The 25,663-nt window shown below is 50.5% G+C and overlaps 1 protein-coding gene across 2 annotated transcripts; it reads right to left on the bottom strand.

The window, feature by feature from the left end:
• Positions 1-204: 204 nt before the first annotated feature.
• Bahd1 (bromo adjacent homology domain containing 1) lies at positions 205-24,280 on the bottom strand. Of its 2 annotated transcripts, none has more exons than XM_026392159.2 (7): positions 24,120-24,280; positions 7,810-9,252; positions 5,714-6,096; positions 4,651-4,810; positions 4,119-4,195; positions 2,973-3,073; positions 205-2,488 (listed from the first exon to the last, which is right to left on the bottom strand). In XM_026392159.2, exons 2-7 carry the CDS (start codon positions 9,236-9,238, stop codon positions 2,299-2,301), a joined length of 2,340 nt encoding a protein of 779 aa, XP_026247944.1. In that variant the 5' UTR covers positions 9,239-9,252; positions 24,120-24,280; the 3' UTR covers positions 205-2,298. The 2 variants fall into 2 exon arrangements, with proteins under 2 accessions (XP_026247944.1, XP_026247952.1); XM_026392167.2 differs by having other exon boundaries at positions 2,973-3,064.
• Between the last annotated feature and the right edge of the window lie 1,383 nt (positions 24,281-25,663).

Raw genomic sequence — 25,663 nt, 5'->3', positions numbered from 1 at the left:
TTTTTAAAAAGTCAACTTAAAGTTCCTATTCCTGTCTCCTTGCCACAGTCTCCCTTCCCCCTACTTTCCTGCCCTTGTTGCTTACTGGCCTCAGTGAGCATCCATGCTGCAAAGGGTAATTAAGTGGGACTCCAAAATATGAATGGCGAGTCCTTCCATATTTACCCACCAAAAAATGACAGGACACATAGGCGATGATCCTTTTCTAAATCAATACAATTTCTCAAATTTATTTATTTATTTTCTTAAAGAAGTACTTCTAATCTCTGTCAAAAGGGAGGTGAGGAAAGGTTCCCCCGCTCCCTTGTAAACACTGAAATACAGATCTGGGAAACCAGGATCGACACACACAAAAAGTGCATTTTACAAAATATCAACTAAAATATATTTTACATGGATTATGTTTCCATTGAAATTCTACCAGCTGCATTTTCAGGTTCGAAAAAATATTTCCACATCTAAGAGATTTCAAAAGCATTTAAGTTCTGGGCAGCAGACCCTGCCTCCTGAGAGGAGGGGCCCTGATCTCCTCTCCTATAGGTGAGGCTAGGCTCCTTGGCAGCACCCTGAATGGGCAGACTCCAAGGCTGGCTCTCTAGGACCCCCACTGCCACTCTGCAAACTCTTTTATTTTATTATCCCACCTTCCTATACCCATGCCTTCCTCCAAACAGCTTATTCAATACAAGGAGACCCAAGTCCCTTCCCTTCAGGTTTGGGATCAGCTTCCCAAGCAAAAATTCACCTCTGAAGCCTCCAGGCCACACCCAGCCCAATGACCAATCAGGAGGACCTGTCTTCTAAGATCACGAGAGGGCCCACAGGGGTTGCCAAGGGTGCCCTCAGAATGCACTTCCACCTCCCTCTGCAGCACCTGTCACATTTGTCCTCACCCATTGCCACCTCCTAGGCTTGCTGGGCCTGTGTCTGACACTTCCTGAGAGAGGACCCAGGGTCATCTGCCTTGCCCTCATGGAAGTGCTCAGCTAGCAGGTTGCCAGCACCAGGCCCACGCCATACTGCACCTCATTCCCTCTCCTCACTGTGCTCCTCTTTGGTACAAATAGTAAGTAACTGGGTCTCCAGCCCCTTCAAGAGAGCCCAGTTGTCAGGGTCTGGCCTAGTCCAGGCAAGGACCACAGGGAGCTGAGCCTCCTAATCAATCTACTCTAGGGAGCAGCATGAGTGAGAACAGGGCCTCTGGGCAATAGGAACAAACTGAAAATGCAAGTTCTTAGCTCCTAGGTAAGTGGCTGCAGCTCAGCAGGTCTGTGGACTGATACAGTGTTGATTCTCGCTGGGATGTAAATTAGTGCAATCTACAAAAAGACTAGGGTAAAGGGGTGGCAGGGCGAGGGGAGCCACAGCACTCCTTTGGTTTGATTTCAGGTGGGTGTGGCTTGAAGAGTCATGTGTGAAGTTCTGCAAGAGGTTTCCCAGAACCTCCAAGTGTAAGGCAAGAGGAAAAATCTTCAATAAATCAGGTAGCAATTTTCCTTGCCCCCTGCCCCCCACCCTCTCCCAGCACCCATCCACCCTCCCAGACATGACAAGCCCCACATTGATTAGTTAACTTTCTGGGAATCCAGACCCACTGGGTGGCCTCAAAGGGAGGGGGACAGGAGGCTGACTCCCACAAGTGGACCACACCCGTGAATGCAAGGGCTGGGTCAGCTTGTCCCAGCACCAGTGGCTACTGCAGGGGCAAAGGAGGAAAGCCAGGGAAAGGCCCCGAGTCTAGGAAGTCAATGCTCTGGAAGCCAGGCTCTGGCTCTTTATGTCTCAAAAAAAAAAAAAAAAAAAAACCAAACTCAGAGCTGTGCTAGAATCTAGAGCCTGGTCCCAGGCGGATGGGGAAGAAGCGGGTCACAGTGGGTGAGGTAAAGCTGGCTCCTGCTCCCCCTTGGAGGGCCCAGGGGAGGCTACAGAAGGGCCTGCTGGGCCTGGTTCCCAAAGGATCTTACACCTTTCTCCTTGCCCCAACCCCTACTTGGCCTGGGTCCCTCAGGTTTGGCCCAGCCTCAGGGAAGACTGCTTCTTTGTGAGTCTTCACTCAAGGGACCACAGACAGGTACCTGGGCCAAGATGAGGGCTTGATGAGGGCTCTGATGCTTTTCTTATACCCTGGCATTCCCTTCCCTCCCATGGGGCCCAGAACCCAGAGGGGCCCCTGCCCTCCCCCCACCAAAGAGAATCAGAGGCCCCTGTGTCCCCTTAACCAAGTGCTGTGCTTCAAGCAGTGCTCCCTGCCCTGAGCCCCACTTGCTCATGGGCAGCCCCAGTATGAGCACAAGGAGGCTACTGGGGGTTCTTGAGGATGCGGCCATGGCGGAAGTCATAGACATGGCGGCAAAGGAACACCAGCTCAGGGTCCGTGTCCTCCGGCACTGTGCGGTGTGGTGGGGTGGAGTAGTCTGCAGACGGGGGCACCAGTGCTGTCTTTCGGCTGGGAAGACCCTCGCCTCGTCGCTTGGCCATGGCACAGAATCTGCAGTTATAGACCATTTGCTATCTTTACCACAGCCACTTTCACAGAAGACCAATTCCTTCCCCACCCTGTCCAGAGAGAGCCAGGACAGGCTCTTCCTGCCTGCCAAGGGGTGGTGCTGCCTCCACCCCTATCCTGAGAACTGTGCTCACTTTGCCACTGCTGGTTCATCTTCTTTACTGCTGGGGAGCCACACCTGTCAGGGCCTCCCTCCCAATCTCCTGTCAACTGTAGAGCAGTGCTGACACAGCACACCTCTGCTACAATCACTTTACCTCAATGGGGCAAGAACTTTTATATCTTCTAAAAAAAATCAAATGGTGGAGGCAGGTTGTAAGGAAGAAAGTTCTGGGAGATTAGGCCCAGTAAGTGAGATTTGGCTCAGAAAAGAATGCAATCTCCTTGGGGACTCCATCCAGCCACCCAAATAGCCCTGGGAAGTCTGAAGGGAGAGGCCAACCAGAGAACACAGGGCACCACCCACCTGCAGTACTCAGCAAAGGTCAGCACATAGCATTTCTCCTCAATGCAGGCTACACTGTTCTGGTCCTGATGTCGCGATGCAAAAACTTCATTCTGCAAAGGCTCAAGGGGAGACAAGGGGAGATTGGTTATCAAGGTTGGAAAGCACCTAACTCCAGGGGCTGGAATTGTGGTTCAGTGGTAAAGTGCTCGCCTAGCACATGTGAGGCTCTGGGTTTGATCCTCAGCACCACATAAAAATAAAATAAAGGTTATTGTGTACACCTACAACTAAAATTAAAAAAAAAAAAGAAGAAAAAAAAGAAAGAAAGAAAGCACCTAACTCCAGGATCGAGGCAGGCATTATCCCTCTGTTGGGACTGTTGACCTAAATGGACTGCAGTAAGGCAGGGGACTTCCCTGAAAATTCAGTCTAAGTATACCTTACCTACCACTCCTAGGCATTCCTCCTGTATTCCTTCTAAGTTTTATCCTACTGAGAAGTCCTGACAGTCCCTGTCACTGACATATTGATCCCTGACCACCCATCCCATGCCCAGAGGAGGAAAGTGAAATTGGTCCCTATCTTTTCAGTTTGATGAAAAATTCTGCAAGGAGGACTGAAGTTCAAGGCCAGCCTCAACAACTTAGGGAGTCCCTAAAGCAACTTAGCAACACTCTATCTCAAAATAAAGAAATAAAAAGAGCTGCAGATGTGGCTTAATAGTTAAGTACCCTACAAAGGGAAAGGAAATAAAGGTGAGCCTATACAAATCCCCAGCTTCAAATCCTCTCTCTCCATAGAGGTTTTCTGGAGACCAAGGCAATGGTGGAAAGAGTCTTGCCTCCTCTCTCTCATAATGCAGGTGTTACTAGGGATGCTGTGCAGCTTCACCTCACCTTTCCTGTTGCCAGGACCCATTTCCCTGTTCCCATTTTGGCACCCCCTTTCCTTGAAGACTCCCTTTCTGTTATTCCCCTGAAACATGAATTACAACAGTGTTGGGAGCAAGCTAAAAACCCCAGGTCTTCCCCAGGTTCTCTAGAGTCCAAGGTGGTAAGCTGACACTTGGTTGCTCACAGCCGGCCTTCCCAAACTATGTCTCAATGGTATGACAACCCCTCACTCTGCCACCTCACCATCCCCACACCCTGCCAGTCAGCTCACCTCGTGCATGCTAGGGCTGCGACCTCCTTGTAAGTGCTCAGGTCTGTAATACCACAGGAGGCTCATCATCAGTTCTCCTGGGGGAACAGCAGAAGAGGTCATGGCTGGAGTTGGTAATCCTGATTACATAGATAGGCAGAAGACTGCCTGCCTACCCTAGAGTTTTATCCAGTCTTAATGCCTGATCCAAATCCTTCAGGCTCCAGCCACCAGTGTCTCCCAGGCCAAGCATTCAGTGGCCTGGAATGCTGTTGGGTATGGAAGGAGAAGGGAGAGAAGGCACTGACAGGTGAGGCAGAGAGACAGGTGCCCAGGCTCTGGTTGCTGGCCAATTTAACACACTGATCCAACCCAAGTCACAAGGTTGCTGCAGCCTGGGCAGCAGACAGACCCCAGCTGAATGATAGTCGGACTCTATGCCAGGAATGGGGGAGATTTCTGGCAGGCCAAACTCTAGGCAAGGGTTGACTGGGTGCCTACAGTGCTGGTGAGGGCAGCTGCCCCTTGGGTCCCTAGCCTGAGGGAGGGGTACCTGACTCTGGGTTCTCCCAGAGGGCAGAGATCTTGGCCACATATGGTGTAGACGTCTTTCTTGGGCCTGACTTGAGGAGGACAGTATCCCGGACCCGGATTGTCTCTCCATGTCGTTCTACCGCCTGATAGCTCTTTCGGATGGCTGGTTCCGGCTCATCCTAGGCAACAAACCAATGACACAAACAGGCTTTCAGGGCAACACTTGAGAGTAAGGATGGAAGAAGGGAGAGAATGACATCCTCTCTACAATTTCCTTAGGATAGGCAAATTGTGTTTGCACAGAGTGCTTCTGAGTTGGTTTTCAGGGACAGAATAAGGATGGGGAATTCCCATGCCTAGAGAGGGGCAGAAACAACAGAACAGGGGTGGGAAAGTAGACTGAAGCCTTTGGGGCTGTTCAGACCCTCCCACAGCTGGGTCTCTCTGCAAGACCCCCAGCATGGCACAATCTGAATGTAAATCCTTAAACCATCATTTTAAGTGGTGGTACTAGATTGTTTAATCTATTACTAAGACTACATTTCCTCATCTATAAAATGGAGATAATTAGAGGACCATGAAGTATATGCCACATAGGATAGTGGTAAGGATTAAAAGGAATAACACATACAAAATACTTAGCTCAATCCTGGCACCAAATTTAACAACTGCCCAATACATTTTGGTTGACATTCTTTTCACTATCTCAAATGTTCTTGTATCACTAATTTCCCTTGACCATCCAAACTTCTCCTTTACATACTTATCCCAAAAGTCTCCAGAAAATCTTCCATCTTACAGTCCAGGACAGAAGGGACAGAGCAAGCAGGGAAAAGACGTAAAGATACCCAGATGGCCGTACCAACCACTGCTATGCCAGACTGCATCTCCCAACCTCCCCAATGCTTGTGATGCAGGATTGGTAGAGGCTGGGGAAATGGGCAGAGCAGCACAATTGGTTCCTGAGGTGTAAGTGAACTAGAGCCCCTGGTCACCTGTCAGAATTGCTAGACCATCTCACTGCAGGTCTTGTAGTATCCCATCAGCCTCTCTTACCCCATCAGCTAACAGATGGCACTCACCAAGACATACACAGCTTTCTCACAGGCAGCCCCAACAGGCACCCAGCCATTAGTGCGGCGGCGGCGGCGGCGGCGAGGGCGTGGGCGCTGGGCACGAGGCTGCTTGGGGTGGCTGGGCCTTCGGGCAGCCTTGCTCCTCACAGTGTGCCTGCAACCAGAACCTGTGCGCAGACCTGACTTGGAACCACTAGGAGGCTTGGCGCTTTGAGGGCACGCACGGGCCACTGTTTGGGGTTCCGATGTGGGTGTCTGAAGATGGGGAACAGGCTCTGCTGCAGGTGGCACACTGGGCACGGGGCATCCTAGAAGCGGGTGGGCAGGTGAGGCTGGGTGGCCAGCTTCTGGGAGAGGAAATTCCAGCTGGCCCAGGGACCTGCAGCCTTCTAGAAGAAGGAGAGAGTGGATTAGGGCAGGTAATAGCAAGCTGTAACCCCTTATCTGCTTTGGAGCTCCTGTCTTAGTTTCTAAGTGTGTACCCAAAGACCACTGAGTTGGCAGGTTGGGATTGAACTCTTTACAGGGTGCTCATCAGAGTGACTGCTCAAAGGAAAAGGGGGTTTCTTGACCTTATAGAATGGCCAGCAGACATTCCCATTTCTCCTCAAGCTGGAAGGAGAAGGAGCAGAAATGGCTTCATTGGCTCTGGCTTGAGATTCTCTAGGGCTCCACAGTGCTCAAGAGCAGCAATTCTGGAGTCAGTCAGGCTGGGATATGAGTCCCACACCTGCCACTTAACCAGTCATGTGACCTCAGGCAAGTCACTCTGCCTCTCAGTACAATGTTAGCAGTAGTTATAAATATCATAAAGCATTTTCTGTTTTTCTTATCAATGTATTAGCATTGCAACAATCCTATAATAGGTACTATTACTCCCACTTTACATTTAAGGAAACAGAGTAACTACTGACTTATCCCATGGTCATGGAAATGAATGTGGAGGAGAACATTTAACTCTGGGCAGTCTGGCTCCAGAATCTCTGCCCAATTATATGTCATGAGAATTCCTATATGTAAAACATTTAGAATGGCAGTGTGTATATGTTTACTGGAGGTCTTGTTATTAGGGTGAAAGGTAAGGGTCTAGACTTGAGGAATGGCATGAAAGACATGAAAAAGCCCAAGCAGGCTTCTTTCATTTCTTAGCTCTCTAACTCATGCTAGAACCTGACACAACCAGTCTGGCCAGAGCCAAGTGGTCTATAAAGTTGTTTTATAGACCCCTGCAAGAAGGGGCGTGGGGGGAGAGGAGAGCTCTAAGAAGGTCCAGCCCTCACCTCCCTACCAGCTGGGCAGCCTGGCTGATCAGGATGGCTCTAGGTCACTTCAGTTCCACCCAAGAAGTGAAGAGGCAGCCTGGAGGCAGATGATAATACCCCCCACTAGCCTGGGGTGTCTCATCAGCTGGGGCATGAACTTCTAAGGCACTTGGGTCTTGCTAGGAAGGCAGACACCAAAATTTTGGCCCTGATAATACTATAACCATGCCAGGGAAACTCTGCTAGTCTATTCTTGGGATGTGCCTATCCCATCCACATCTAGCTAGGTGATGCCATGTCTGGGCACCTCTTCTCTTTCAAGGTCTGTATGGCCAGGACAAAGCTGTCTTACCATAGCTAGCACCAATTCCTCCCGAACCTGGAAACCACTAACTTTACCATGATTGCTGGACTTGGCCAGTGTACAGATGGTCTGAACTCCAAGAAAATAATTCTAACTTTCCTCAAGGAGAGGTGGGGGGAAAAGACCTGGGAATAGGTAAACCCTAATTTTAATACCTAAGGGTCTAAGAATAGAAATCCCAAAAAGGAAGGAGAACAGGTCCTTCTATACCCTCCACCAATGTAATGCTGTCAGGCCAAGATACCTCCATTAACAGCCTGGACAGAGTAGGCCACAAGAGCTAAATATGGGGTTCTTTTCATGGGAATGCTCCTAGGCTTGGGGCAGACTAGGTGAGTCCTCCTTTTTCAAAGCTTTCTGCCTTCTAAGTAGTAATTAGACCCAAAGAAGCCCCTGCCTGGAACCACACAGCTCAGCCTCCTGGGATGGCATATCCTAGAGACTGCCCAGCATATCCCGCCTCCCAAAGGGCTTACCTGCTGCAAAAGGCATTTTGTAGGGGCAGCCACCACAGGTAGTGCCAATGTGAGTAAGAGACAGGGGCAACACTCCACAAACGCTGTAGCCATTCACTCCAGTGTCCTCACTGGAGCAGTATCGAGATGAGCTCCAGGGAGGATGCTGGAAAGGGGTGCCTGAGGGCATTGAGCTAGGGGCCAAGAGAAGCCCCTCACTAGGGGAAGCCACTGGAGAGAGCTTGCCTTCAGGGAGCATGGGGCAGGCAGAGTAGCTCCCACACTGCAGTCCATCCTGGCCACAGTACAGGTAGAAGCTGCCTAGTGCAGTGAGCTCAGGTCCTCCACACAGGCCATTATAGTCAGCGGGGTTGCCAGGCATTGGCAGGGGTGACAGCTGAGGTGCAGGGAAAGAGGGCTGATGCAGTTCCTGCTTGGGGGCAGGTGATTCCTCGCCTGGGCGCCCAGGTTCCGGCTTCAGGGCAGCCTGACCACCCATCAGCAGAGGCAGGTGGGAGCGCAGCCCCAAGGGGCTCTCCAGAGCCTTGCTAAGGGGCTGATAAGGAGGCTGTGCAGACGGCCCACGAGGAGTGGCAGATGGCCATGGCTCATCAGGGCGTCCCTGCCAGCCTGGTGGGCCTGCAGGATCCCCTGAGCTGGGCCCCTGCCGGGGCTTGGGATAGTTCTTGCCATTGACCTTGGCCCACTTTGGCCGTAGGACCTTGGGTGCCAGGGGCTCAGTGGAACGCCCATCTGCTTCTGCATGGGCACGAGGAGGTCGAAGGGGTAGCTCTCGCTCCTGGCTCAACTTTAGGAAAGCGGCTGCATTCAGGCTAGCCAGTCTCTTGGGAGCTGGATCTCCATCTCTGCGGGTACTTTCATCTGGTGCTGGCTCTGGGGATAAGTCTGGACTTCCCTCTCCTAGGTCTCCCAGCCTAGGCCTCTTCTTGGAGGAGGACCAGCCCCCAGTGGCCCGGTCACGGTCCCGGCTACGGTGGGGGTCTCCCCCTCGACTGCGGCGGGTGCCCGCCAGGCTGCTGGTGTCTTCTCGCTCCAACAGTAGGTTATTGAGGGCCTCTGCATTGAGGGAGGCCAGACGTCTCTTGCGAGGTTGGGCAAGACCAGGGTCCTCACTGGATGGGGCAGGACTGGGGGCCTTGGGCAAGTCAGGGGGCAGATCATCAGCCTCATCTGCACTTCGTGGACCAGCCACATTTTCCAGGCGAGTCAGCAGCACTTTGCAGGCCTTGGGCTTCTCAGGAACCAATGAGCGCTTACGCAGTGGGTAGTTCTTGCGGCGTCCTGTGAGGTGCCCAGGACTCTCAGGCATGCCTGGCTCTGCACCCTCAGCCCCTTGTTCCATACTGTTGTCTTCCATCTGCAGGGGCTCCTGGTGCCCAGTGGGGCCTGAACTCAGCACAGGAAGGGACTTCCTTCGAGTGTGTGTCATGGAGTCCCTCCAACCTGCAGGACATAAGGCAGGCAATGAGAGGAGCCTGCCCTGGCCTGCCCTGCTTTCTCTCCCACTGCAGCTCATCCAGATTCACCTGTGGTAATCTGTCCCACCCCTACTCTGTCTCCAACCTGGATTTTCCTAGAACCTGCTCCCCACTTCCAGTGTACAAAGATCCAGTGGGAACAAGCAAACAATATCTGTGCAAGGACTGGTTTTTCCCATTATACTTTCAGTTTAGGTTCCCTATGAACTAAGGCCCTGAAGAGCCCAAGGAACACCAAGACCCCAGAGCCAGGGGACAGGATGAAACAGAAGCAAAAAGTCGACCTCTCTATCTGCTCTCCTCGCATTAATTACATACTGCAGGATAGGGGGTCAGGTGGTAGGAGCCCATCTATTCCTTCAAATTATTACCAAAGCATTACCTGCCCCTCCTCCAACTCATATAGTGAGGGATTCTTCCTGCTGGGCTATAGTGTAGAGGAGGCCAAGTCCAGGCCCTGAGGATTCTGTCATAAACCAGGAATACCATAATTGGATCTTGCTAGAAAAGCCTTAAGAAGGGTGAGGCCTAACTTTGAGGAGCCCATGACTAGGGAGGTCTCAGCCAGTCCTAGAAGCCAGAACCATTTCAGTTCAGATTCCAGAGAAGGGCAGCCCAAAGAGTGCCAATGACAGAGGAAGGGTATCATCAACACTAGGATCAGCACACTCCTTGAGGAGAAGAATTAACACAGGAGACAAAGTGGGGCTGCCCTATAGTCTTGCCCTGTCCCTTGGTTCTCCCTCTTGGTAGGCAATCTGCCAGATAGCAGGCAGGAGGGGGGAGGTGAAATCTCAGGGCTCCTGAGAGTTGCCCACAACCAGGGAAGATCCCATAACTTAGCTTAGCTTGGCAAAACACCCCTGGACATACACTTGGGGCAACCTGAGCCCCAGTTCAGAGTAAAAAAGGCCAGGGGCAGCTTGTACAAATGAGGCAATGCAGAACTGCAGGGAGGTGGGGGCTGGTGGTCAGAACTGCAGGGGGCTGGGGGCTGGTGGTCAGAGCCTACTGCTGTTCACTTCCTATTTACTCTCCAACCCAAAGCACAGAGGCTGCCAAGTGAGGTGCCAGACAATGCTTCCCCCACCCCCAGGCACCCCTTGACCCCTCCCCACCCAGCAGGCCTGGGCTTTTCAGCTTAGTCTCCCCATTGCTATTGTTATTCACACTAACAGAGCTGGGAGCAGTCCCTGCTGGGCCAGGATTTAACCCTGAAAGTTCCAAGCCTGGGGACTCCCCAGTCCTTCCCACTTCCACCTCACTTCAGTGGCCTTGGGCCAATGGTGGGGGCATCTTCTCTCCAGAGACATGTTGCACTAATTGAGGAGAACCTGACTGAAAGCAGTGTGGACAACCTTCACCCCTGAGAGAGGACTTGGAAAACTGGAAAGAAGAGACAGAGTGCCATGTTTTGCTCTGGCCATGTGTGGGGACCTACCACTGTCCAGAGTCTGGGCCCCAGGCAAGAAAGAGTCACAGAAGGCAAATTCATTCATTCCTGAGGCATAGAAAGAGCAAGCTCCTAAAAATCCCCAGCATTTGCTACACTCAATAAGACTCTTTCCTGTCATCAGATCAGGGTAAGCCCTGCCCTTGACCACTCAGCATACTTATTAGCAATGCCTCCTTTCACTCTCAAAAGCACCCCGGTTGCTTAAGACCCAGGGGCCTTTTTTAAAATCAGGACACCCTGTGCTGGAGGTGAGGAGCAAGCAAGCAGAAGCAGGAGCAGCAGATCTTATTTTCAAGGAAAGCTGAGGTCCACCCTCTTTACCTGCAAGGGGCCTAAAGATGGAGGTCGAGTGAACAGAACTGGCAGTGGAGCAGGGGCTAAAGCCCTTCAACAGGTCCTATTTCCAAACAGGCTGGACCCGAAAATGGCTGGGGGATAAGGCTGAGGTCACCTGGGCCTGTGGCCTTTGAGGACATGGACATCAAATACAGAGCACGGAGTGGGTGGGTGGGAAAGAGAGTCAGTCAGTACAGGCCAGGCTTGAGGAAGAACTCTTAGCAGGGGAGAAATGACTGGCCTGTTCCTCAGCAGTTTGCTGGGTATATGATCACCAGGTCCAGGAATACCTGTCCCCTGTCAAAGGCTTCCTCTCAGCACACAAAAGGTCCCAAGCAGGGAAAGGTGGGAAGGAGAGACAGTGCCCATTATCTATTTTCCATTATCCACTTTCAAGAGCCTGTCCCCTAAGAAGTGTTCCCTGTAGAGAACATTGCTCTTTAATCTCCCATTCAATGCTCTAGTCCCTGAGGGACACCCCAGGGGACAGACATCTGGGAAGCCTCTAAATCACAGGGTGAAAGTCCCATTTCCAAATCAAGCACAGGAGCCTCCTGCTAGCCTCCTCTGAATCTGACTGCTCAGCATGCAGTCATGGGTGAAAACAGCCATGGCCATCAAAGCATATTGCAAAACAACTCCTAACTTTCATGTGGTGCCTCAGGCGGGCGAAGTCACTAATCTGAGGAGAGGCTGGGGTCTCTGCTGTACTCCAACACCAGGAAAGAGAAGAAGAGGAGGGCAAATATGAGTCATGCTTTGATGTGCCTATGAGAATCTCAGCTGCAGCTTTTCCCTGAGGTGGGGCTGGGTGGAGGGGCTCTGGACCCGTCAGGGCCCCTCTAACCTGTAGGTAATGGCTCACTTGGGCTTGATGGGGGAAGAAGATCCCAGGAAAGCAGTAAGATCAGATCCTATTCCAGTCCTATGAATCCTCCTGCTGCCCAGAATACTTCTACTAGATGACCCAGGAATTTTCTATCACTGCCAATGGACAAGGCCAGACGCAGCTTGGACAAGATGCACTGAGTTCCCTTAGCACTGTCTTCCACCCTTTCACCCAGGCACAGGTAATCTAGGCCCCTTTGAGGAAAGTTCCTAGGAGGGACTCCCCAGGGTATATCACCCCTCACCTAGATGGTATTAAGCAAGCTCTCACTGGAGAAAACCAGTCTGTCTTTGGTTCTGAACAGCTGCTATGAAGAATAGTGGTTGGTCAGTCAGTCTCCAGGCCCCAAATCCAGAGAACCACAGGTTGAATCCAGAATCCCCACAAATACTCGAAAGTCAACAAACAGGCCATCTCTACCTGAGGTACACTAGTTTTAGAAGTCATCCCCACAGATGCAGAACAGGTGAGATGTCCTGTTTCTTGTTCTCAAGCTGCAGCAGCACCACAACACACCACTACTACCAACGCAGGTAGACATATGCAAGAAGCTGTGTGTCTAACTGAATGAAGGCTCCGGCAAGGGAAGCCAGAGGTCTGAAGCACTGCTGAGGGGAGGGTGGAGGCCTAATGGTCACAGCGCAGATCACTCTCACAAGCAGAGGCTGTATAAGAAGGATGAGGTCATCAGCCTTGGCCCTTGCTCTTCCCTTATATACCTGGCTCTGGGCTACACTTAGCAACACCATTTTCAGGGTCTCAGGACTGGGGTTCTTACCTACCACACTTAAAATTCTGCTTTATTTTTAATGGAGAGGGAGTGTTCTTGATTAAGAACAGACCAGATGTCACCTTTGTGAGACCAGGAAGGGTACTGCCCCAGCAACTTCATTCCAATTAGAGCTGAAGCCAACTGGGCTGAATTAAGCATTACCCTCCTTCACATTCACTCTTGGTATAACCTCTCCTACTGTGAAAGGAGTAACACTTGTCAGACATACCAAGTTTCTTGAATCTTCTATCAAAAAAGAAAAGCAGCAAGAGCACAAAGATAGGCACTCCTTTTCATTTAAATTTAGTTGATATTACTTAATGGAAAATAGAGCTGAAGCTGCTGTTCTTATTATAGCCAGTAAAGGTGTTGGTAGCCCTTGAGTCTCTTCAAAGTAAAAAGCAGAAAGCACCAAAGCTCTGAGGTAGGCAGACCTGGATTTAAATGCTGGCTCTAGGGCTGGAAGTGTGGCTCAGTGGTAGAGTGCTTGCCTAGTATGGTAAGGCTCTGGGATTCATCCCCAGCATGGTAAAAATATAAACATAAAAATAAATCCTTGCTCTTCCCTTCATGATCAACTTAGTTTACTTCTCTGAACTTCAGATTCCTCATCTAAAAGGGAAACACACCAATCTTACTTCAGGATGGTAATGAGGATGGTCAATCACTGTGCAGGAGGCTAGCAGAGAGCTGGAGTCAGCAGGAGCCCAGGGCAGCTTCAACAGGGAAAACAGTCCCTTGTGCTGCTAAAACTCAAAAACCCAGCCTGCACCTGAAATATGCTCTGCTACTTATTCCAACAGGAACACCCAAGTATCCAACCTGAAGTAAGATGGCAACACTGCTTCCTTTTCCTTGCAGAGCCAGAATGGAGTGAAGTGTGGGGGGCTCCACTTACAACACAGAAGATGGGCAGGAGCAGACCCTGAACTACAGCTCACTCTGAAGGTGAATTCCTCAGAGAGCAAGGACAAGGCCAGACCCAGCTTGGTGTTAGAGGGTATGTTTCTGCCTGCTCCAGCATCTAAGGCTTCAGTGCAAGTGCCCAGTTTCAGCATTTCAGAGCTCCTGAAAGCAGTGACCTTGTCCACCAGCCCCACCTCCTTAGTATCTATTCACCATTACTTGCTGCAGGCCCTCAATTCCCCCTGTAACCAAGCTGGATCCTAAAAAAACCTGGTCAGGAAACATGATGTACAATCAAAGGGAACTGGCCTGGCCTTAGGGATTGAACCCAGGGTCTCCCACATGCTAGGGAAGTGCTCTCAATAATAAGCTATACTCCCAGCCTGCACAGGCTTGTTTTTGAGTGCCTTCAGGTCTGGTGACCATCTAAGGAGCAGGGCTTACCCCCCAACGCCTGAAGGCACCAATCCTATTTATGGTCTGTCAGACTACCTGCTCCTAACATGTCATAGTGGAAGCCCAGAGAGGCAGGAGCAGCCAAGCAGGCAAGGTTCAGCCCTATCCCATAAAGGATAGGTCTGTGCTCTGGCTACTCCTGTACACTCTTGACAAGCCCAGCAAGGGAGCCCAGACACAGAGGTTCAGGGTTGTACCCAAACATCCAGAACCTCCATTTACTTCTTGATCCAGAGCTAAAGCCAGACATTCCCAATCCTGTAATCATAAAGGCAACCGATCCCACTGGGGAGTGGGAGTTCTAACTTAGGCTACGGATCCCTCATTATATGTGAGAAAGCAAAGTTTAGGAAGGTAATGAGCAGAGTTGACAGACTCTTCTTCTCACAGGGTTATGAACTGCCAATGCCCTAGTCTTGAGTCAGGGTAGAGACAAGAGGGCACCTCTTCAATCTACACATTGTTATATAACACAGATCAGCCAGGGCAGTAGACAGAGAACACTGGTATTTTAGTCATACCAGTGTTCCACTTTAAGAAACTCTGACAAATTGGAAGGTAAATCATGTACAATACAAACTAGTCTTCAGGAATTTTCTTTTAAGGTCTAAGTCCCTACCTCAGGCAATCTACCTTCCCCTATCTCTTCCCAGTGTACAGCTCCTGTGATCATGAGGTTGACTATATCTGCAGGCGCTAGTTCAGCTAAGCCAGAGCATCCACAACTCATACCCAAGACCCAGCACCTCTTGTGACCTTTGCTCATTCAGCCAACATTTGCTGGCCTCCACAACAGACGTGAGACCCACAATGGATTAGAAGCCACTCATCTTGGTCAAGGGATTGGACTCTGAGCCTTGGTTTTCTTGTCCACACAGCAAGATTGTTGTGATGATTAAGCTAAATCAGAATGTGTGCAGAGTGCCTAGTATACAGTAGGTGCTCAATTTCTTTTTCCCCTTCCCCTACATGTACCAGGATAAGGGTTAAAAAAAAAAAAAAGACCGAGAAACTGGAGCATAGGCTTGTAGAAGATAGGGCAAGAAGTGTGGCAAGGCTGTGATGGAGAGTTCAGAGCTTGATGAAAGAGTTTTGCGGGGGGAACATCTGGCTGGGACTTCATTCAAATGTTTACTGAGGGCCTACCTCAAGCCAGGTGGACTGTGGGACAAAAGCCCAGCAGGACAGAGGAAGGGGCAACAGACAAAGGCTAAAGTCTTGCAGCAGCAGATGAATGCAGCTTTTCCTAGCCTCACTCACCCCTGTGGGCTCCACAGAGGATTATTCTAAAAAGAGGGAAAAGGAACTCCAGGCTAAGGCTCCTTCAGACTCTTCCACCCAGATGCCACACTGCCCAGGCTGGGTCGGAAGCAAATCCTTGCCTGGGGCAGGACCCATTTGCTCTGAGCAGAAAACAGTATGGGAGAAATAAAACAGAAATGCAGCCAGGCACTGTAATCCCAGTGGCTCGGGAGGCTGAGACAGGAGGATCGTGAATTCAAAGCCAGCCTCAAGCAATAGCGAGGCAATACACAACTCAGTGAGACCTTGTTTCTAAACAAAATACAAAATAGGGCTGGGGATGTGGCTCAATGGTTGAGTATGCCTGAGTTCAATCCCCAGTACCACACCACACACACACACACACACACACACACACACACACAATATATATATATATATATATATATATATATATATATATATCTATATCAGGAATGGGAATAGGTACCCCAAGGCTCAGCATCATGGCCTCAGCAAAACAGGAGGAAACCTCATGCTACCAATACACCAATACACCATCCTTCAAAAACCTGCCAACAACTCACCAACTTGTTCTATGTACTTGCCTAGCAGCAAAAGGGCATGTGTTGATTCAACTACCAGGACAGTGCTGGGGATGTGACTCTGTGGCAAAACACTTACCTAGCATGTGTGAGGCCCTGGATTCAATCCCTAGCGGAAAAAAAAAAAACAAAAAAAAACCCAAACAAACAAACAAACAAACAAAAAAAACCCAATAAAGCCCACAATCACTAGGACACTCCAGGAACCAAAAGTTTAGTTTTCTAAGATGGCTTGCTGAGACTCCTAAACAGAAAAACTGGCTGCCCAGCTCAAGATGGGGGCTCTCCCCCAGATCTTCCCAACAGAACGCTAACCTCCTAAATGAGCCAAACATGAAAAACAAGATCCAAGATCAGGCTTTCCCAGCACTTTACTAGCAGGAGCAAATCACAAGGCAGACCCCACCAAAGTGAGGTGACCTAACAGATTACCTCTTACTTAATTTACTAGTGCCACCTACAACGGGATGCAAACTCTGAAGACAGATAAATTCTGCCCTCCTTACCACTAAATCCCATCCACAGGCTTAATAAGAACTTATTGCATGGATGAAGATCTGGCTGCCTACCAGGTTGATTCCTTATCCAAAATGCTTAAGAACTACAAGTTCTTCAGATTTTTGAGTTTTTTTTTTTTTTTTTAAAGATAGAGTGAGAGAGGAGAGAGAGAGAGAATTTATTTATTTATTTATTTTAGTTCTCGGCGGACACAACATCTTTGTTGGTATGTGGTGCTGAGGATCGAACCCGGGCCGCACGCATGCCAGGCGAGCGCGCTACCGCTTGAGCCACATCCCCAGCCCAGATTTTTGAGTTTTTTAAAAAATATATTTTTTGATATTGATGAATCTTTATTTTATTCTTTATATGCAGTGCTGAGAATTGAACCCAATGCCTCACACATATTTAACAAGCACTATGCCACTGAGCCACAACTCCAGTCCTGAGTTTTTTTTTTTTTTTTAATATGTGCATAGACCACTTGAGCATCCCTAATCTGAAAACCTACACTCTGAAATACTTCCAAATCTAAAAGTTTTGAGCACCACCTGAGAATTTCAAAATGTTTGCATCAGGGATGCTCAACCTGTATAACATTTCTAAACTAGAATAATGGTACTACTTGGGAGTCCAAGACAAGAGTCCTCTAACCCCCATCCCAGGAGTCCACTGTTCCTCTTCAACTTAATCCATGAGGGTTACCTAAGCTAATAGGGTTACTTTGGATAGTTCTTATTTACACAGCAAAACTTTCTTTCACTCCCATCCTTTTCTTTCTCCTAACTTGCCCAGTTACTCAGGAAAATACTCCACTTGTTACCCTAAACCATTAAATGAGTAAGTATAATGCTAGACACACTTGTGTCTAGACAAAGAATGTTACATATGTGAAGGGAAAATCAGCAACAAAGAACCAGAGTTAGTGCTGTCAATCCCAAGTTTGTCCCCTAACTGTGCAGAACAGTCTGTTGTAACTGGACAACTAACTTGTTAGGTACTTGCTATGTACCTAGCACCACCCTCAGCACATCACATTCACCATCTCATCTATGGTAGGGATGTAGCTCAGTGGTGAAGTGCTTGCCTAGCAAGTGCTGAGGCCCTGGGTTCAATCCCCAGTACTGCTCCCCACACACACACACACCAAAACACTTCATCTATGCTCACTACAGCCTAGGACATAGTAGTTTTTTTTACCATCTCAGTAGTTTTTACCAGTTTGTCCTCTGGTCAAAGATAAACAGGTACAAAGAATTAAAAGAACTTGCCACAACTGCTGTGGTGAAGGAAGGCAAAGTGAGACATCCCGGTAGGTGTCTGTCCCAAAGCCCACATTCCCACTTGCTGTCTCTATCTAGAGCCTCACAGGATAGCTGCTGTATGGCTGACCAACATTCAAGATAACTTGCACATTCAACTTTTTTTTCTCTCTTTTTCTTTAATTATTGCCATTATAAGGATATTATTAATTTTTCCTGAATTTTCAGCAAGAAGAAATTGAAGGTATAACTCTATTTACATAAATCATCTGTGGGAAACAGAAATATAATTTTAAAAATTGTTTCTACAGAAAAGTTTGCTCAAAGTTCCCAATGAAGTCTTACATGCACTTTTGAAACAAGCCAATTTAATGTCCTAAAAAGCAGTAATGGCTCCAAAGATATGAGTCTATAAACTTCCCCAAGAATCTATACATGTCTCCTGTTCCAGATGAAATCCTCTTCCTCCAGCTTGGACTGCAATGAAGAGTAAAACCTGGTCGTCATACTCTAGACAGCCACTTTAATGTGCAGAGAGACATAGTCACTGCACTTGAGCTACCTCTTTGGGACAAATAAATCCCAATACTTTGAATTTATTCTAAAGATCACTTCTTGTAACCATTTCACCATTTTTAGAATTCTTTTCTACATTCTGTCCAAACTGTGAGTCCCTGCAGGCACAAAGCAGGGGACACTTCTCACTACCAAGGAGGGCCCAGCCAACCCTGACCATAGACAAAACATGACTCCATCCTTTATTCTAGCACACTTGTCAGATCTCTTGGCATAAAGTGGCATCCTAATGATAACTTTCCCATGATTCCTACAAAGATCCTCTGAAAACCAAGAATTCACTTCTAAACCACACGGGAATGTAATTAACAATGAAGTTACCCCCAAACTTTAGTCAAGCAGCTACAGTTGGAAAGAATCTAAGTATGGGTCATCCCTCTCCTCTGCAGGAGTAATGAACTGGATGGAGGCAGAGAGTCTGTGAGATCTTTGGGGTCAGAAGAGAGACAGAAAGACACCAGATCCAATCCCCTTACCCATGGGGGGTCAAACATCTCCCCTCCCCAACCTACTGGGAAAGGAATTGGGGCAAGAAGAATTAGACTCAAGTCCCTGCCTGGCTAAGAAGTCATTTGTTTTTTCATTAGATAACTTGGTTGCAGTTCCTTAGAACAAGTTCCAAATTCCAGGCTGAGACACAAACCCTGATAGATCAGGCCTGTAGGATCTCAAGGACAATGCTATTTTAGTGTGTAGGACACTGATTTGGGTGAATAACCATCCTTGCATATATATTCCATTGGGGAAAGTAGAATCTCATGAGCACCTTGCAGGACACAACACCAAGGCCTGGATGTGATAACGGCCTGAGGCCTGCTCGCCAAACCCACAGTCCTGTTTTTGGACTGTCACCTGGGGCAAGAACCCACAGCCCCCACTGGAACCCAAGGGCAGGAAAGTACTTGGTGGTATGGAGAGCTTGAAGCTAACTGGCCTGAGTAGGTTGTCTGCAGCTCCCTTTTAGTCATTTTACTGCTCATCAGTGGCAATACCAAGAAGTGGGCTTGGGAACCATGAAGGAGCTGAAATTCAAACTAATCTATTTTACTCCAGTTACATACTTCCCATAAAATTAGGCAGGATTTCTCATCCAGGACCTCCCATGCACTGTCCTGGGGAGGTCTAAGGAGTTGCAAAAGTGCGGGCTACAGGCACATCAAGTGTCTATGCTTTCAATCTTTGTGCATCTTAACTACACATGGTATTTTCCATTTCTTCAGCATTAAAAGGCACTTCAACCTTTAGCTGACCCATCAAGTCAAGGCCAGAAGACCTGCAGAACAGGAGTGCTAGGGTTGCTCGCAGAACCAAAGCACTATCTCCTTGTCCCTCCAAGGTCCCCAGCACAATGTCAAGTTCACAAAGGAAGTGATCTTTGCCAGACTATGCTAGCAAATTCCCATAAATACTTGGGCAGGGGTAATACTGCTTATGTAAAATGCTTCCCCATTGAGAGATGCTGCTTTATTTACATTCTTCACAACCCATTCATAAAAAGAAGGCCCTTTAATGTCCAGGCTGTTCATATAATGCTCCATAAATCCAGCAGCTTCGGCTGGCAGCCTTAGTTCAACACAGGCTACTTCTCAACTCCAGAGATTCTTTTTTCCTTAAGTTTTTTTTTTTCTTTCTTTTTTTTCCCCCTGAACAATTCACCTTGTGATAGGGTGCTGAGGCCAGATGTTGCTAAAGCAGGGCCAAGAGGAATAAGAACATATAAAGTGAACACACATAAGTCCTCTTGGATGCTAGGACAGAGAGTTGGTGAGAAACGAAAATAAATTATTTGCAAATCCCCACAGAACTCCAATTTGAAGTATGTATACTGGGAGGTTGAATTCCTTCCAGGTCTACTGAAATTTCCTTAATGGATAGCAAATGCTCCCCATACCTCATACCTCTGATTATCAGAGAAGGAATGGGACACTTTTTCAAACTCAAATGGAAAAGAGAGAAGAGGGTTCTTGCTGTTTTTTAATTTGCATTGCTGATGAATAACTGAACAAGAATTTTCTCTCCTTCTGGACATAAGTGCTCCAAGAGCTGCTGGCTCCAAGAGGGGCACAATTTGCTCAGGGTGAAGGAACTCAGACAATCCCCATGAAGAGAGGAAGGACCATGATCTAGAAAACACAAAATAGCATGAGCAGATGAGGAGAATGCCCAGGAGAGGCCTTCTGAGGTAAGTTTTCTCCTGCTACAGTAAAAGGAGAGTAAAGCAGTAGGATTTTTTTTTTTAATTAATTGACAGGGAGTGGGTCTGCATTGTCATGGCAACTGTGAGGGGTGGCCTTCTCACTTAGAAAGGAAATGCTGGTCCACTCATCATCAAACTGGAGCAAAAAAGGAGATGGGGGGGGGGAGGGATGGATGAAGAATGTTTTTTCACTGTTTAATCTCAAACAAGTCACCAGACCTTTTTTCCATTTCCTCCGTGATCCACCAAAGTTGATGGTGAACACAAATTCTGAGAGAGAGCTGAGAGAGCTGGGACCAGAGCTTTCCTTTCTGATAGGTATAAGGTGGGGTTGATTGTGCCTCCAATATTAGTGATGATCCCCCAAACACCTCCTACAAAATGAACCCTAGAAGTCCTGTCCCTGAGCCACAGCCAGGGTTACTTTTCTTTTCTGCTCTCAAAATTGTATTTTTTCCTCATTTACACCCGGATTGAGAAGAGATAAAACATATGGATTCGTTTAGCCTGGACAACAAGGAAAATTGCATAAGAACAGCAAAGCTGGGTTACAGAGAACTATCTGTTGGGGTTGGAGGAAAACAGGATTACAGCTCTTTTCCAATTCATGTCTATATGGTGTCATGTGAGCAATCCACAGGACTGACTCTTCACTAGCAGAAATACCAGAAAAAGATAAATTTCCCACTCTAGAGCCACCTATACATGCCCTATCTATTTTCCTTTTACAGAAAAGATCAGAAACCCCCCCAAGGACTCCATATTGAACATTTCTTGACAAAGTGGAGGGAAGGTTTCCCTTCTGTTCCCAACTCAGCAGCCAACTGCACTTATTCATTCAACAAAAACTATGTGCACAGCATCCTATGAGAAACACTGGAATATGCATACACATACACAGAAAGGTTCAATATTCAAATTATTCCTATCCTTAATAAATTTTCAACTGATAAAACTACTCAAGAAGATACCATGTTAGAAAATCTTCTGAGCTCTGAGGCAGATGACTACCTTGGCCTGAGAAAAGCAAGACTACAGACAAGTGAGAGGAAAGGAGAGGGTGGGAGCTGCAGGAACAAAGGTACAGGAATGAAAAGTGCAGGGCATAGTTAGGGAAGAGTTTTAAGAATAGTGTTTAGGATCAGACTGCAGGAAAAGGAGAGTCATGGCAATTTTGTAGGTAATGAAATGACTTAAGAAAGGGATTCTTTAGGAAGAATGATTTGGTAGCTGTGTACAGACTGGATCAGAAGAGCCAAAGGAAGCAGGAGAGAAAAGGAGGCCCTGACAACAAAAGGCCTGACATGAGGACAGTCAGGATACAGAAAGGAAAAAAAGGGAGTAAGATATTAAAAAGAGAACCTCATTGCTGGTTCAACTTCCCAGAGCCAGCCCTCCTAAGCATGGATCTGATTGGCATGAGTCTTTTACCAGGTAAGTGCCCTATTAATGAGGGAAATGCTATTCTATTTTGGCAACTTCCCTTCACATTTCAGCAGCCAAACAGCGCACCCCAAACTGCTACCAAAACTAAACAAAACAAAACAAAACAAAAACAGACATAGCCCTACAGAAGGCACATAGGAGTTGAGATTCTTCAACCTTCTCTGGGTTTTAGACACACAATTAAGGTCTCTCTGGACAAACTTTAGTCTCCCTTTCCCACAAGTATCAACTCTGCCCAGACTAGGGTTTAGACCCTCCTGTGGGGATGATGGGGTAGTCATGAATTAACTTCATGCCCTCCTACCCCTCTGGCATAGCTGACAAGTAGATTTCTCAGTTTGTGCTTATAGCCAACTCCAGGTGTGTTCCTAACTAGCCCCACTGAGGTATAACTCTGAACACATTCTCAAAGTGCAGGATGTAAACAGCCTGAGTCTCCCTGTCACTGCAATCCCAAATCCCCAAACCTTTAGGTGTGGGGTCACATGAGCTCTTAGTAGGTTTTTAAAAAAGGAATAAATAGCATTCAGCCTAGCTGCTCACTGGTGGGGTTAGAGACACAGCTCAAGTCAGTGGTTCCCAAGTGTCCTCCAACTGACCAAGGACTGTGGTATCCCTCCGAGGCCCTTTTCTCCTTTTTGTGGAAAGACAGGGAATGTTTCAGGTAGCTCAAAGAAACAAAAACCTTATTTTATTTCATCTTTAAATTTCTGCCTCGATTTATAAGCTCAGCTTCTCATTTCCTTAAGTGGGTGCCTTCTTAGCTAAAGAAAATTGCTAAAGGCAGTTGTGAAGGGATCACCGGTGTACTAGTTCCAGTCCTAGTCCCAATCCAACTAGGCTTCTGAGCTCTTAAAACTGCCGACAAATGGGCAACTGAGAGACATCCCAGGTGGAGTTAAACCTCTGCCCATAGAGTGTGCCCGGGTATACTTGACTAGCTGAAAATTCTTCATAGCTGACAGGCTCTAGAGCGATTCATCGGACTGTCATCTGGGTGTCCCCCAAGCTGGGTCGCCACCGGCCAGGGCGCTCGGGGCACACACTCCCACCCCTGCCCCTCCGCCTTGGCCAAGTCGACCCCACTCTTCCCAGAGCCTCGAGGAGATCAGAGGCTGGAGACTAAAGTCAATGCCATAGCTCCTCCAGGCGGGAGCCCTGGCCCCCGCAGTCCCCGGGGCAGAGTCCAGTCGTGTCGCCTGCCCCTCGGGATGGATGCCCTGGACATGCTCCCCTCCCCGACGCCACTACCTGCGCCCGCTCGGGCGCCGCCTTTGTCCGGCGCTTTACTGCCGAGCGGGCCCTCGGGCCCGACCTGACCCGGCCCCCGGCCCCAGAGGAGAGGCGGCGGGGCGGGCAGGGCACTGCCGGGCTGGGCCGTGAGCACAGGGTCCCGCTGTCACTTGGAGGCGGTCTGACAACTTCGATTCCCCCCGCCCCACCTCGGACTCGGCCGCCGCCCCGCACGGTCCCCGCCGGGCCTCCCGCGGCCCACACTCGCTATTCGAACCGGTCCCCTTCCGTCTTCGGCGCCTCCCTTCCTTCCAGCCGGATCGGATCGGGTCTACCCTACACCCCCCCGCCCAGCAGAGCCCCCATTCTCTGCCCCCCCTCCAGCAGTAACCGGTCAGCTCCCAGCGCGGGAGGGCGCCCCCCACCCTGAGCGGGTGATCCCGCGGCGCCGCCCCCGGCCGCGGCCCCTTGCCTCGGGGACCGCGATGGGGGAGGGGGCGCGGCGGGGGCCTCGCCGCCCGCGCACACCCAGGCAGCCGGCTCCGCCGCTGCGAGCAAACGACCGGCGTCCTCCTCCCGCCCTCCGCAGTCCCGGACGCCCGCGCCGCCGGCGAACGGCCGAGCTGCCACCCTGCGGCCACCACCCACCCCGCCCCCGGCCTGCGAGGCGGGCGGCCCCCAAGGGCTGTCACCTCTAAGCGCGCCGCGCTCCCCGATGGCGGGACCGCGGCTCCGGACCCAGGGGAGGGAGGTGGCGCAAGCGGGCTGGCGGCCGCACCTGCTTCGCGTCGTCCGTCCGTCCGTCCCTTCCCGGGCTGGCGGGGACGGCGACGAGGCGCGCTCGGTGGGGCGCGCTGACGGGCGGCCGGTCCTCTCCCCTTCGCTTGTCCGCCTACCTCGCTCGCTCGCTCCCGCCCGCTCGCCCCTTCCCCCTCCTCGACCCCGGCCCCTAGCTCACCAGAACGGGCGGCGCGGACGGCGCGGTTCTGGGCGCCCGCAGGCCCCGGCCGGGCTAGAATCCGGCGGCTGGAACCCCCCGGGGGCGCTCAATTCCCGGGCTCCACGCTGCTGCGTCAGCGCCTCCTCCTGGGGGCCGGGGCCGAGCGGGCGGAGCGGGGGCCGCGGCCGGGCGGGGCCGTCGGGGGGGCGGGCGCGCCTGGCCGGGGCGGGCGGACGGCGGAGGCCGGACGGGCGGGGCGGGCAGCCGGACGGGCTGGCGGCGGGGGCCGGGCTCCGGGATCCGCTACGCCGCTCGCGGTTCCCCCACAAACTCCCCGAGAGCGGAGCCTCCGCCGCCCTCCTTCCTGCTTCCTCGTCCCCAGCCAATCAGCGGCGCGCCCCTCGGCCAGCTCCGCCAATCAGCCGCCCCGCCCTGCGCTGGCCCCGCCAGCCAATCCGGCCCTCGGCTCCCCCTCCCGGTCTCCGACCAATCAGAACCGTGGGTCGGTCGTCCCAACGCAGGGGGCAGCACGAGGCGGCCGGGGGAGGCGGTGCGGGGAGTGGTGGGGCCTGGGGGGAGGGGTACGGTGCCAAGGGTGGTGGCGGGGGGTGATTTTCTTTGCCGATTTCTTGGATTTTTCTCTTCTTCTCCAGAGCCTGAACCCGTTTCCCATGGTGACCTGACCCTGGAACCCCAAACCCCCAGCTGCAGCCCCCCATCCTGAGAAATCTTATCTCGCGCACCCCCAGCCCGACCGTAACCCCTCCACATCCCTCTTCCTAATTATCCCGTCTCCAGCCCCCACTGGAGAAAACTGCCGGCGGAGAAACACCCCACCCTCATCGGAGGCTGCTGCCCCTAGGGCAAAGCTTCGGGAAGACCGGCCGAAAATCAAATGAGAACAAACCCCCTTTCCTGCAGAAAGGGCCCCAGACTCCAGCGAAAGGGCCCCGACTGCTGAGAAGCCCCTCCCGCCCTTGCCTCATCTTTCCGACTTCCCTGCCTGCCACGTCTCCTTTCCTTTCAAGCAAGGTCGGTCCTGGCTCGGTAACCCCTCACCCGCATCTCTTTTTCCTCTTTCTGCCCTTCACCTCCAGCCCCGCTACCCCAGCTCGCAAATCACCCTCTTTAGAAACCAAGTGTTGAACCCTCATCCATTTCTAGCTGACAGCAGAGCCCGGTCTGTGAGTCCTTGACACCCACACACCCTCTTCCACCACCGCGGGGAACATCAGAGCTCTCCCAGGGAGGGGGAAGGGGGCGGGCAGCCTGACAGGCGCGACTGGACTCCCTCCATCGCGTCCCCAAGCCGGGATGGGACCAAATACAGGCACTTACCTGGCTTCCCCCTAGTCACCAGATGCTGTGGCTTCGTCTCTCACACCCACAGACGTGCCTTTCCAAGCCTGAGCACGCTCGAGGGGTCACCAGGATGGGTGGGCACAGCAGGCTGAGGTCAGACAGAGGAGCGGGATGTCCCTGTGAGGTGCAGGAAGGGGCTGTGTCCTGGGCACCTTGTAACACCAGAGCCCACGCTGGACTTCACTTCAACAAGCAGTGGA

This window comes from Urocitellus parryii, chromosome 6, assembly GCF_045843805.1.
Source record: "Urocitellus parryii isolate mUroPar1 chromosome 6, mUroPar1.hap1, whole genome shotgun sequence".
Classification (NCBI taxonomy): Eukaryota; Metazoa; Chordata; class Mammalia; order Rodentia; family Sciuridae; genus Urocitellus; species Urocitellus parryii.
This window is presented reverse-complemented; position numbering and strand designations above follow the sequence as displayed.